This window comes from Artemia franciscana, chromosome 14, assembly GCF_032884065.1.
Source record: "Artemia franciscana chromosome 14, ASM3288406v1, whole genome shotgun sequence".
Classification (NCBI taxonomy): Eukaryota; Metazoa; Arthropoda; class Branchiopoda; order Anostraca; family Artemiidae; genus Artemia; species Artemia franciscana.
Window position 1 is genome coordinate 39808382 of NC_088876.1, and position 13734 is coordinate 39822115.

Below are 13734 nucleotides of genomic sequence, written 5' to 3' on the forward strand. Positions count from 1 at the left end.
AAGAAGGAGGTAAGGAGGCAAAGAATGGATCAATAATGGTTAGGGTGATTACCAAAACTTATGAAGAAAATCAATGGGCAAAAATAGCAGAAGGTAAAACTTATATACTATAGTTCTTCAAAAAGGTCAAAACAGAAAATATAAAAAAAGTATTATATAAAAGGGTCAAATATATTGTTCGTCAAAATAATGAAGAAGAGAAGAATAGAAAGAGACAAAACAATTAAAATATGAAAAGGAAAATATATTGCGCTTTAAGATAAATAAACGAATTAAAATAAAGAGAAAATGGGAAAAAAGAAAAAAGGAGAACGGGAGAACCCGGATCAAACACTGTTCTATGAAACGTTATGTGCAAGCGTCCAACATATTGTTATTCAAGATAAAACAATGAAAAAAGAAGAAAAAGAAAAAGAGACAATAAAAGAAAAGAATTCAAAAGATAGAAAAATAACGGAAAGCAAATATCAAAGAAATGTTAAGGACAAAGGTCAAACATACTATTTTTAAAAAATCGAGAAAAAAAATAAATAAAAAAAGAAATAAGTAATAAAGGGGGGAGCAGGGAAGAAACAAAATTGAAAAGGCTCAAGTATCAAATAAACTACTAAACTGCACGGCTCAATCATGCAGATTAAAAATTAGACGAGAAAAAGGGGCAACAGGACGGAAAAAAGGAAGAAACTAAATTTCGAAAGCTAAATAACCAGACTAAACCTTAAAAACTAGAATAGAAAAAGGGGCAATAGGATGGAAAAAAGGAGGATATTAAATTTAGAAAGCTAATCAAATAAACAGCATGTGCACAGAACGACTATCGATTTTCAAAACTAAACCGAATAAAAAAGGAAGGAGAACAAATGGGAAGAATAAAAGAAAGATAAGGGAGGATAGGATAAAAGATACCAGGACTGGAAATATTAAAGGAAGTTTATATGCACAGGTAAACCATATTGATCTTCAACAGAAAAAAAAGAATATAAAGAAATTAAGATAGAAATAGATTAGTTAGAGACGGTGGTACAGAAAGAATAAAACACTGGACTTTACGGTCCTTAAGGGAGGTACTGGTCACCGTTTCATGGCTCTTCAGGCAGGAAGTGCAATGGAGGTTTTGGGGGTCATTATTCCTATACTTCCCACACACCCTTCCTGTTTACCGAGCCCAGATTTCTTCAGGTGCCAATTTAGAGCTGAGTCAACTCTGGCTGGGCTTACAGACTCACGCCAGCGACCTTCATTCCAAACCAGATAACCAGCGTCACCAGGACTCGAACCCCTGTCCTCTCGGACAAACGATTTCGAATCGAGCGAGCAAGTCACTCGTGTTAATGTGACATGTTAATAAGCAGAGAAAAATTAAAATTTGAAACTGATAGCTTACGGTACGTTAGAGACTAATGTCGCTAATTGCTTGAAAACTTTAGCACATTTTTCCACTTGCAATAGTTGTTGTCTGCAATTTTGTACATCTTCAGTTTCTGGAAATTTCTTAGCCTTTATCTCGTCAACAAGCGAAGTAAACTCCAACAGACCTAAAAAAAAAAAAAAAAAAAAAAAAAAAAAAAAAAAAAAAAAAGAAAAATAATAATAAAAATAATAAAAAGACACAAGATAACACACTCCTGCAAACTAAGAGGCAACAAATTTTCTCCAAAAAACGGAAGACATAGAAATAAAGGACTTAACTCCGAAAACATAAACGCCTAATTTATGGTATTAGGGTGGGGAGGGGGCGAAGGAAGGATATTTCGATTAAATATTCATAGTAGCAACTCTCTTCTCTATTTAATTAGTTTTTAGTAAACAGTTTGAAATTAATTAAACTATTTTAAAATAATTAATAAGCGAAACTTTCTGGAATTACCAATTCCATATTACAATCAAATTACAAATACCAGTTCCTAAACATCTTTGAAAGTAGTTTACTCAACTACTTTCTTAGTCTGGAAAGCATCTCCCTACGTTCCCTAGGCCCTTACAAAGGGATTTACAATTGAATAACTAACGTTTTATTCTTCTTGTCAGGGGACAATTTTTCTTTCCACTGATCAGTCAATATTTGCAAAGAAAACGATTTTTATCTACATGGAGCTTCGAACAACGAATCAAATGGACTGTCTATATCTCGTCGATCTCGTTATGGAACGTTATATATCATTTAATCAATACAAGTTTCACTACGTCTAGTTGACAACCTTAAACTTTGTTTCTCGTCAGCTGCTCCTGAGAGCCTAGAATATTATTTTCAAATGGAAATACGGAATTACTATTTTCAAATGGCAAAATTTTCAAAGATTCGCACCTCAAACATCTATTATATAAATTCCAGCGATATTCAGCAAATTAAATTTAATTTAATTCAGCGATATTCAGCACAATATTAAATTCGGTGATATTAACATACTGTCTACACTATGTTCTTCACTCCAAAGCGGCCGAGTTATCTAAGCATAAAACCAATTTTTGCGAATAAAATTCTATACTTTACTGGGAAAGAATAAAATTTTTGCGAATATAATTCTATGAAAGAAAATTCGCCGAGTTTTTGCTCCTACTGACGCATCTTAGACATTATCTTTCGCAAAACCAAATGTGTAATTGCCAATTAATTTACTCGTAAAGTTGCCAAAAGGAACACCCAAAAAGATATTTGGCAGGATTTATGAATATAGAGACTCAATTAGGACTAGAGTAGAAGTCTTTGACGTCAAACGCCCAAAGCCCTAATTTTCCCTTTAAAAGATATGGCTGTGTCAAGGACATGCTTTTAGTAAACCATTCTACCGCAAATGCGGTTTCGCTTATGCTTTCTTTTCAGACCAGCCCTTCAAAATATATTTTTTTTCAAATAAGCAGTTCAAAATAGAAGAAACAAATATAAATAGAAAAAACAAAAATAGAAGAAATAGAAGAAACAAAATAGAAAGCGGTTTCGCTTATGCTTTCTTTTCAGGTCAGCCCTTCAAAATAGATTTTTTTTTCAAATCAGCGGTTCAAAATAGAAGAAACAAAAATAGAAGAAATAAAATAGAAAGCGGTTTCGCTTATGCTTTCTTTTCAGATCAGCCCTTTAAAATGGATTTTTTTTTTTTTTTAAATCAGCAGTTCAAAATAGAAGAAACAATTGAAAATCAGAGCCGTATCTAGTTGGAGGGTTCATGATTTGAATCCACCCAATGTCTGACTCGTAAAAACGCAACAAAAATGCATATGAAAATTTTTGGTCCAATACATAGTTCTTCTATGTATTGTATTCATAAAATGTTGCAATCATTCAAAAAATGTTGAAATGTTCAGTTAACAATGTTGAGTCTCCTCAAGTCTCGGGGCGTGTTTTCCCGAGTCTTCACCGAGGAAGGATGGCGACCAGTGAGTCAATTTTTTAGTTGCAGAAGGTATATAAAATAATCAAGTCTGTAAAAAAAATGATAAAAACGTACGAAAACTACTGTTTGAACTACTCGAATATTTTACTTTGAATTGACCTAAAAATAGTCGTTTGTATAACGAATAGAACGAACTAAGGAAGTTAGAACTTCCTACCCTAAACATTGCATTGATTCAGGACAACAGGCATATTACTGTTGAACTGATGGCTGAATATGTAGATGCAAGGGTTTGAATTTGCCTTTGCAATATTCAGAATAAGCTGCAGTACAAGAAAAGTTCCACCAGACAGGTTCCCAGATGACTTACAAACAAGAGGGATTCTGAGACGAATTAGCCTTAGCACTTCCACAAAAGAAACAAATCCGTAAAACAAAAACAATAAAAAGGAACCTGGTATCAAATAAGTCAACAACAAAATTCAGTCAACGAGATGTGCTCTGAGGATAGCCCACAAAAACAGACCAATCAGCCAATTTTAGACCAATCAACAGACCAATTTTAGACCAATCAACAGACCAATTTTAGACCAATCAACAGACCAATTTTAGACCAATCAACAGACCAATTTTAGACCAATCAACAGACCAATTTTAGACCAATCAACAGACCAATTTTAGACCAATCAACAGTTTTCATCTAGCATCCAACGTGTGAGGATCTAGTGTTGTTAACTGTTGAACCAAGTTTTTTCAGCCGGACCATTAACCTCTTAAAAAACAATGGTCAGACAAAGACTAGTTTGTCCCGAATGTAGGCTTAGAGTCTTTTCAAACTCTGTGAAGTGTGGAGGGTGCAATTGCTCGTTTCACGCAGGAGCGGAAAAATGTGCCAGAATTGATACAGCTAATTGGAGTGAGAGCTGGTGTTGTCCTGACTGCTCCTCTAAGAAAATGCCAATCAATAAGGTAAATTCTTTAAATTCACCTGTTTTACCTTCACCTCGCACCCCTCGTTCTCCAAATTCAAGAGCTAAGATGCTTAATATCTTAAAAGAGCTCAAATCGCCGGTGCTCCCCCCTTCGCAGAAGTCGACTCTAGCCTCTCCCTATTTACAACATGAAGTGACGTCCCCCCCTCTTGAAGTTTCTTGTCAGACTGAGTGCCAGACCTTTTCTTCCGTTGACCCATCCTATACTCTGAACACCACCATTGGAAAATTACGAACCTGCTCACGTGAGGTATCAGTTCAGACCGAACCTTACTCATATGTTACCAGAGAAAATTTAACGTATCCAAATCCCTGTGTTAAAGATTTTGCTTGCCAGACAAATCTTGATATTCTTAAACCATTAAAAGACAGACTAGAAGAGTTATTAAGCTACATTTCGACCGTAATTTCTGAACCCCTATCTGTAACTCAAAACAGTGATATAACAAAGAATAATGAAGTCAATCAAGTGAAATTAAAAAATTCAGAAAATGCTATATTTCCCTTCGTAAATTCATTTGAGACCTCAAGGGCGTTTGAACCAGTGACAAACCAGGTGATTAGCAATGACATTGACCGGAACGGTCAAGTTAATAATGTTGAAATGAAATCAATTATTCATGAACGTAATCCCACTGTATCCGAATACAGGAATAACTTAACGGCTTCCGGTTGTATGCTGAATTTGAAAGAGGATAATGACACCTTTGTTTTAAAGACTAATAAGGTTACTACGAAATCCGATGCAGATATTGAAATTGTTTATGAGAAACTTGTGGCATATGAAAGTGAAGGAAACGGAAGAATTAGCTGGAAAAAAAATGGTGATCAGCGTGTAATTGAAAATAAAGAAAAAACGAAATCAGTTTGCAAGGATTTTTTACGTGCAAAATGTAACCACGGAAAAAGATGTAATCGGCTCCATATTTGCAAATATTTTCTGACGGGTTCTTGCAATAAAAGTTCGTGCTTGTTTGACCATGTTTCAATTTGTTCCGTTTTTATGTCGGGTCGTTGTTTCGGTTGTGACAAGTATCATGTTTTTATACCAAAGTCGTTTAGTAGGTTATTCTCTAAACCACAAGAATTGTTCACTAATAAGCCAAAAAACTGGTATTCCGAGGTTAAAAAGCTATGTGGCAGGAGTCTTGACCAGCTTAATTTCAACTTACCAGAGCCCCCTGATGTTACTGCAAATAATCTAAATAAATTTCTCGCTTCCATTGTCCAGAGCCTTCCAGCATTGCCAATCCAATTATCAACAGGAGCCCCATCCCCCTTTTTCCCGACTGTTTCCCCGTCTGAGATTGAAAGAAGAATTGATAAACTAAGAAAGACAAGTGTTTGTCCTTTGGATATCCCGTTTCCCCTTATTAGAGCCTTCGGTGACTTCCTGTCTAAGCCCTTGTCTGTCCTGTTTAACGAAATTACTAAGTCTGGGCAAATTCCAACAATTTGGAAACAGGGTTTTATTACCCCTTTGAAAAAGAAAAATGGAAAGCCTGGCTTTGATGGTGTTCGGCCTATTACGCTTACTCCTATTTTTTCAAAATTGTATGAAGGATTCCTTGCAGATTTGCTAAAGGAAAAAATCCTACCTCTTACTGACCTGAAACAATTTGGAAACCTAAAATCAACTTCTACTTCCCACTACCTCGTTTCTCTTATTGACCACATCGGGAAAATCCTCGAAAAACCTAATTCCTGGCTAAACTTAATTTCTATTGACCTTCAGAAAGCCTTTGACCTTGTTAACCACAATATTTTAATTGAGAAACTAGAAAGCGAGTTCAATATCGATCCCTTACTGGTAAAATTGGTTGCCTCATTTTTAACAAATAGATCACAGGTGGTTAAATACCAGAACCATTACTCAAATCCTCTCCCTATCTACACTGGCATACCCCAAGGAACTCTCCTAGGCCCCCTCCTTTTTTCAGTCATGGTTAACAGCCTTGCAAAGGAAGTTCCTGACCGTTGGAAATTTGTTGATGACCTAACGATTGTTGAAAGTTGCTTCAAAAATTTAATAAGCGACCCTATGAGTATTCTCGATGAAATTGGAAGTGAGGCTTTGGACCTAGATATGACCGTAAACCCCTCTAAGTCCATGATAATGCCGATTTGTTTCCTCAAATCCTCGCCCTGTTTTCTTAATCCTATCCCTCCTGAAATTTATGCATCCTCGGTTAAATTACTTGGAGTCACAATTTCGTCAAATTTAAAGTGGGATATCCACGTTAAAGATATCATCCATAAAGCTAATGCGTCTATCGCCCTCCTTAAGCTCCTAAGTAAATATAGTGTCCCCCCTTCTCACTCCTTAAGGTTGTACACGTCGTTTGTCCGTCCGCATCTTGAATATGCTTGTCCAGTTTGGCACCCTGGCATCTCCCGTGAAGAATCAGACAAAATTGAGTCAATACAAAAAAGAGCCTTGCGAATAATTTTCAAAGAAGGCAAGGTGCCTTACTCTCTGCTCCTAAAAAAAGCTAGTTTGGAAACCCTTGAGCGAAGGAGGTCGTCGTTGTGCCTCCGTTTTTCAAAAAATGCAATAACGAACCCTCGGACGGCAAGTATTTTCCCCAAACGTCACTCACCATCCAGATTACGACAGCCTCGAGCTGTTTCTGAGCCCATCCCAGTTTTGTCCCCCATTCGTTGCGTTACCTCCAGATATAAAAAAACCTTTGTCCCCTTCATCACAGAAAAAATAAATAAAATAGCCAACTAGTTTCGCCTCCCCCCGTTTTTTTTTTCTCTTTCATGTGAGGTGCTTTAGGTCGTTGTTCGTTTGATTCGTTTGTTCCCACCGATTGTTTATATGTTCTCTTTTAAACCTTTTCAACGCTAATTTTATCTCACTCTTTTAGTTTTGTTTTACGACTTACCTTTTCAACTTTCTGACATATTGCCGTTTAATTTTTTCTTTTTTTTTGACAAATGAATGGCTTTGCCTTTCTGATTTAGTTGTTTTTGACATTGTTTAACCAGTTTTTTAGTTGTTGTGCTATTTTTATGATGTGTTTTTATTTTTATGGTTTTATGACTCTGGAATGCGAATTCCGGAATGCGTCCCTCGGGGCTTGTGATAGTTATTTTTTGAATTAAATATCTTATCTTATCTAAGAACATTAATCCCTCACATAGTTGAAATTTTAAATTAATACCACCCCCCCCCCCTTTTTTTTTCTTTTCTCACTCCACTCTTATCTTATAGTTTGAGTGATTATTTTGCAATTGCAAACTTTGTAATTCTTGCTAGCTACATTTTTGTTTAAATTTGTTTTCCCTGTTTTAACTTTACGAGTTTTTATCGTTTGACTTTTTATTGATTGCAATTTATGATGTTGTACTGACGCTGAAGTGCGAATTCGGCCCTTTTGGGCTTGTGATAGTCGCTTTGTTGAAATAAATATTATCTTATCTTATCCTAGACCAATCAACAGACCAATTTTAGACCAATCAACAGACCAATTTTAGACCAATCAACAGACCAATTTTAGACCAATCAACAGACCAATCAGCCAATCAGCCAACAGTTGAGTTGATCACTAAACAAGAGAAATTGTACAAAATAGCTTTTTAGAAAGTATACAAACAAGCATAGATGAAGCCAGACAAAGCTGCATCGAGGGGGGGGGGCAGATTTTAACATCTCCCTGAGACTTCTGTCTGATTTGTAAAAAAACAACAAAAATGCATGTAAACACATTCTTGATAGATTTTAGACGAAGCCAGACAAAGCTATATCAAGGGGAGGGGGTACCAGATTTTAACCTCCTGAACCTTCTGTCTGATTTGTAAAAAAGCAACCAAAAATGCATGTAAATAGATACTTAATACATTGCTGTTTTTTTTGTATCCCCGCCCCAAAAAATCCTGAATACGCACTTGAAACTAGGTTTCAACAACCCCCAATGTTAATTATGATTATGAGGTAATTAGTCAATCCTCTTGCCATATTTTTATTTTTAGTAATGAACAATTGATAATAGAACAGAATAAATAAAACTGTTAATACTTTCTAAAGAAATTTTTGGGAAAGCTCCCATCATATATTATTTTTTAATATTAATTTAGTTATGAATTTCAATCACTCTTACGGTAAATTCAGTCTTCGGCAATTGTGCAATATAAGCATAAAGTGTTATTATGTTGATTATTATAACAATTATCATTCTTCTTACAAAATTGCGTGCTGATTTTTTTGTTTTTTCTTTTTTAGTTTTTTTTCTTTTTTTTTTAGTTGTTTTTTTTTGGTCTTTTTAGTTTTTATTAGTTTTTTTTTCTTTTTAGTGTTTTTTTAGTTTTTTATCTTTTTTTATCTTTTTTTTATCTTTTTTATTTTTTATTTTTTTTTTTTTTTATTTTTTTTTTTTTTTTTTTCTATTTTTTTCCTTATTTTTTAATAGAAGATAGTGTAACAGACGGATAGACGGACAGACTCTACATATATATATGTATATATATATATTATATATATATATATATATATATTATATATATATATATATATATATATATATATATATATATATATATATATTATATATATATATATACGAAGGGCATATCTTACACTTTTCCCAAACTCGTTCACAAGCTAGTAAAACCGCAAATGAAAAATCAAAATAGAGCAAGTAACTAGTGCTTTCACTACCATCAGATTGTTTGAGGGTTCCCTTAATTATTCAGTGTTTCCTCAAATTTTTTTATAAGACAATACAGTTCTCCAAAATCTCGCCAAAAACTAACATGATTTACATTTGTGGTAATTACGTTAATACGTTGTACGTTTTGATTTTCGCTAATTACGTTAAAATTAATTCATCCTTTTACGAAAGATTTTGATATAAATTCCGGAGAATCGAATTTTCTTATAGAGTTTTGGGGAAATTCTCCAATTTTCTTTTGGGGAAACATAGGAAGCCTCTGCGAAAAATTCTTTTTTTCTTAAAAGAATTTGTTTGTGGTTTAATCCAGTTAAGAGTTTTTTTTTTGTACTTAGTATTTTTTTTTTCAATTTCAGCAGAAATCATGGTAAAAATTAAGGAAAATAGAATATTGTATAAAACTTAAAATTTTTCAGATTATCACTACTGTTTTCTAAATATGAAACGTCGGTGGAAATATCTGGGGCATGTACTTCGTATGGATGAATCCCGGATCCAAAAGCGATGTTCCAGAGACAACCCGAAGGAAGAAGAAGAAGAGGCAGGCCGCGCAAAACACTCAGGCACACTTATCAGACTGATTACAGATTATCACTACTGTTTTCTAAATATGACACGTCGGTGGAAATATATGGGGCATGTACTTTGTATGGACGAATCCCGGATCCCAAAAGCGACGTTCCAGAGACGACCCGAAGGAAGAAGAAGAGGCAGGCCGCGCAATACATCCAGACGTACTTATCAGACGGATCTGCGAAACATAAATGCTTCCCTTCAACCGACGTGGAAGATGTTCTTGCTGCGACGCAAGAGGGATGACTAGCGGCTGGTTGTAGATGTCCTGGGCTCCTCTGGAGGCACAGGAGGATCTAAGGTCTAACATAAGGTTTCTAAATATACCTTAAAACAGAAACGAAAAAAAAAACTAACTAAATTTTGGTATTTTCTTCTGACACAAATCCAGGTATTTTTGAGTCCAGACTGCAAAAGATTTGGCACGTTTTTCCACTTTTTCCATCATCTCCGGAAATTCATCTAACTTGTACCGGTATCTGTAAAAGAATGCAAAAAGTGAAAATGGAAGAAAGAATCTGATAAAATATGCACCAAATAGATAAAAAAAAGGTGAAGAACACTGCATTGGACTTTACAGTCCCTACCGGCGGTGCTGATCTCCGTTTCTAGGCCCTTCAGCCAGGAAGTGCAATGGGGGGTTGGAGGCCACCAAATAGACACGTATATTAAAATTACACAAACGAGCATGAATAAAAAAAACAGAACGCCGAACCACTTTAAGATAACAATATAATTATATCATATTATATGGAATACAACCCAAATAAAATGTGTAAATTAAATAAAATTAAAAAAACTTAACTAATAAAACAAGCTGGTACTCATAATTTACACTAACATGGACAAAACTCGGCGAGGACTCTATGGCTATTAGAAACACAATTTCTGTGTCGCTGTTAAACAGGCACGTACGGAAGGATTTTTCTCGGGAAGGAGGGAATAATAAAAAATATTTTATATGATAATTCAAGAACTCAGAAATGCAACCCCCGTCCCTTCAACATGCGCACATACCGGTTCCACAAGTCAAAACCTACTGTTTTCTTTACTCTTCGTTTAACAACAGTAATAAATGTCAAGGAAACAATTTAAAACTAACAGGGTCGCGACTCTAGGAAAATAAAAGAATTTGTAAAATTACGTAAACTACGGTAAACTTAACGTTTTAAACTTGAGTTTTGAATTACGAATAACAGCACAGGTGCATCTAATAAATTAGTTTGATTTCAAAAATAATAGTTTGGTACAACAACTGTTACATTGCACACAGGTCAAACCCTTCAATAGGGAGGGGGAGCGGGCAGAGCTTCTCTATATAATAGAAATTAACTATCAAAAACCTAATTTCTGTAATAAGTCAATCCATTGCCTGCTGAGAGGGGGGAGGGACAAAGAAAAGAGTAGTATTTTTGGGACATTTCTACTTGAAATTAAGTTTTATCGGACTAAGCACAGGGAGAATACCCTCAAAGATTTTCAGACTAAGCACAGGGGGAATTTAACCCCCCCCCCCCCCCCGAGTTCAGGCGTGATGACAGTAGACATAGAAAAATATGGCTTGAATATATGAAAAAACTTATGTTTCTCTTTTCAATAAATTCCAAGGATCATTAAATGTCAATGTTTATCCTTAAGGTTGTTTCTGTCTATGATCCGTGTTTTTTTTTTTTTTTTTTTTTTTTTTTTTTTTTTTTTTTTTTTTTTTTTTTTTTTTTTTTTTTTTTTTTGTAATTCACGTCAGTGGTTTTTGTCGCTAATTCTATAGTCCATTGTAGGAAAAGAAGCTTACTTGAGTCTATGATTATTAGAAGGACATTGGCAGAGTGATTTGAAATGCTTGAGGCAGGTAAGTTTGCAGGGGTCGCACGAACAAGCCACAGCTGAGAGGTAGCAGGTAGTTTTGCAGACATCACACTGGCGTTCGTCATCAGGGAGCAGCTCAAATTGGACAAATTCACAATCTTTGACTCCCTACAAGAAAGCCAAATGAACTCGTTAAATTAAATAGCAGTCAAGCTATACTGCATCTAAATATGGATTGTTATTTATGACTTCACACTTTAATAAGAAATCCTGCCATAGAGCAGATACATTGTAGTAAATATAGCAGCTGCACTAACAAAAAGCAGCTACACATTTATATATGGACTGTTATTTATGACTTCACACTTTAATGTGAAATCCTGTCGTAGAGCAGACACATTGTAATAAATAGCAGCTGCACTAACAAAAAGCAGCCGCATATTTAAAAATGGATTGTTATTTATGACTTCACACTTTAATGCGAAATCCTGTCGTAGAGCAGATACACTGTAGTAATTATAGCAGATACACTAACAAAAAGCAGCTGCACATTTAAATATAGATTGTTATTTATGACTTTACACTTTAATGCTAAATCCTGTCGTAGAGCAGATATATTGTAGTAATTATAGCAGCTGCACTAACAAGAAGCAGCTGCACATCTAAATAAGGATTGTTATTTATGACTTTAATGCGAAATCATGTGGTAAGGCAGATACATTGTAGTAAATATAGCAGCTGCACTAACAAAAAGCAGCTGCACATCTAAATATGGATTGTTATTTATGACTTTAATGCGAAATCATGTCGTAAAGCAGATACATTGTAGTAAATACAGCAGCTCTAATAATAAAAGCTCGCAACAAATACTGAACAGCACTGGAAATCATATGAGAATAAAATTAAAGTACAGGGAAAGTGAAAAAAAAATTAATATTTCGAATACACAAAGCCATAGTTCGCATGGGGGGAAATTGAAAAATAATTGCCAAAAAATTGAACTTTAGGCTTGCCCCAATTCAGGAAAAATCCTTTAGTCTAATCTAGGGTTTTAGCTTGATTTTATACAAATCAAAATACCTGAAGTACCTCTAAAATTTACCCAAGTCATTGAAATGATAGCAATTGTACTAACAGAAGATGTACAAAAAAATGATTCTCTTCCACCATTTAATATATAAACAAGAACGAGAAAGAGAAATTTTTTTTTTTTTTTTTTAACGGAAGCTCGTACTTTCGAAGGCAGTAAAGTGGATTTGTAATATTTAAGGCCTAAATAGGTAAAGCTCCTTTACTTCCGTTATTTCAGCTTATTTAGACTGGGAGGAGGAGGGGGGTAGTGATTTGTGATCAAATAAGCGTTTTATACAAAATCAAGGGAATTGAAATAGGTTGGAAATTTAACCAAGTCATTGTTTAGAGTATGCAATAAATTCATGCCGGTTGAACAACACATGTCATAACTTCTTTGCTCTTCAATCAATCAACATTTTCAAACACTCATTGAGTTTTATTATAATTTTATAATTATATCATATTATATAGATACAACCAATATCAATTTTATGACTAGCATTATTATCATTTCACTACTATCACTACTATCATTAGGCACATACGTCAGTATAAGTTATTTAGTTAAAATGTAAGCACCATTATTTTTTACTTGATAAAATATGGTAAATTTTACGTGTGGGTAATTTTAAATATGGTAAATTTTACGCGTCTTTGCAGGGAGTTGACTTCAATATGAAGAAAATGCTTCCGAAAGCCATCATATTTTAGTAAAAGTATAAAGTGATTATGCTTTGTCACATGCAGCTGTACCGACATAAGGGTGAGTGAGGAGGATGTTTTCCAGGGGTGTAATTTGCTATGGGACAGAGGGCTCTAACTTTACCCCCCCCCCCACATCCATTCAAAAAAAACTGAATGGATGTGTTGAGAGTCGTTTGCACGGTTCAAAAGTAGCAATTCTAACATGCCAGAGCACTAAAAAAGTTTGAAGATGACGAATTGGAGTTTCTGCTTAATGAAGACGCATCATAAATACAAGAAGAACTTGAACAAACACTTGAAGTCACTTATAAAATGATTTCCCGTCGTTTAAAAGCAATGATTGTCAAAGATTGTCCTTTTTGGCCAACCATCTATGGCTAAACGGAAAGCAGGTCGTCCGCGGTTAGGGTGTGAGGATGTCGTAAAGAAATATTTGAAGGAAATAGGAAGTTCTTGGGTGGGTGTAGAGAGGGAGGCTTTGAACAGATCAGAATGGAGTGGGAGTGTGCGTAGTTGTGTTGGCCTTAGGTAGCTTGGTGCTGTGATTATCCTTTTTAGCCAACCATCTATGGCTAAAGG

The 13734-nt window shown here is 34.8% G+C and overlaps 1 protein-coding gene across 2 annotated transcripts in view; it reads right to left on the reverse strand.

Moving 5' to 3' along the window:
* Window positions 1-13734, reverse strand: part of LOC136035701 (lysine-specific demethylase 5D-like) — a 122858-nt gene that overhangs the window by 45692 nt on the left and 63432 nt on the right. For both annotated transcript variants that reach the window (XM_065717646.1, XM_065717647.1), the window contains 3 exons: window positions 11363-11544; window positions 9928-10049; window positions 1385-1535 (listed from right to left, as the gene is read on the reverse strand). In XM_065717646.1, the coding sequence (XP_065573718.1) occupies window positions 1385-1535; window positions 9928-10049; window positions 11363-11544 (455 nt within the window). The remainder of the gene's footprint in view (window positions 1-1384; window positions 1536-9927; window positions 10050-11362; window positions 11545-13734) is intronic.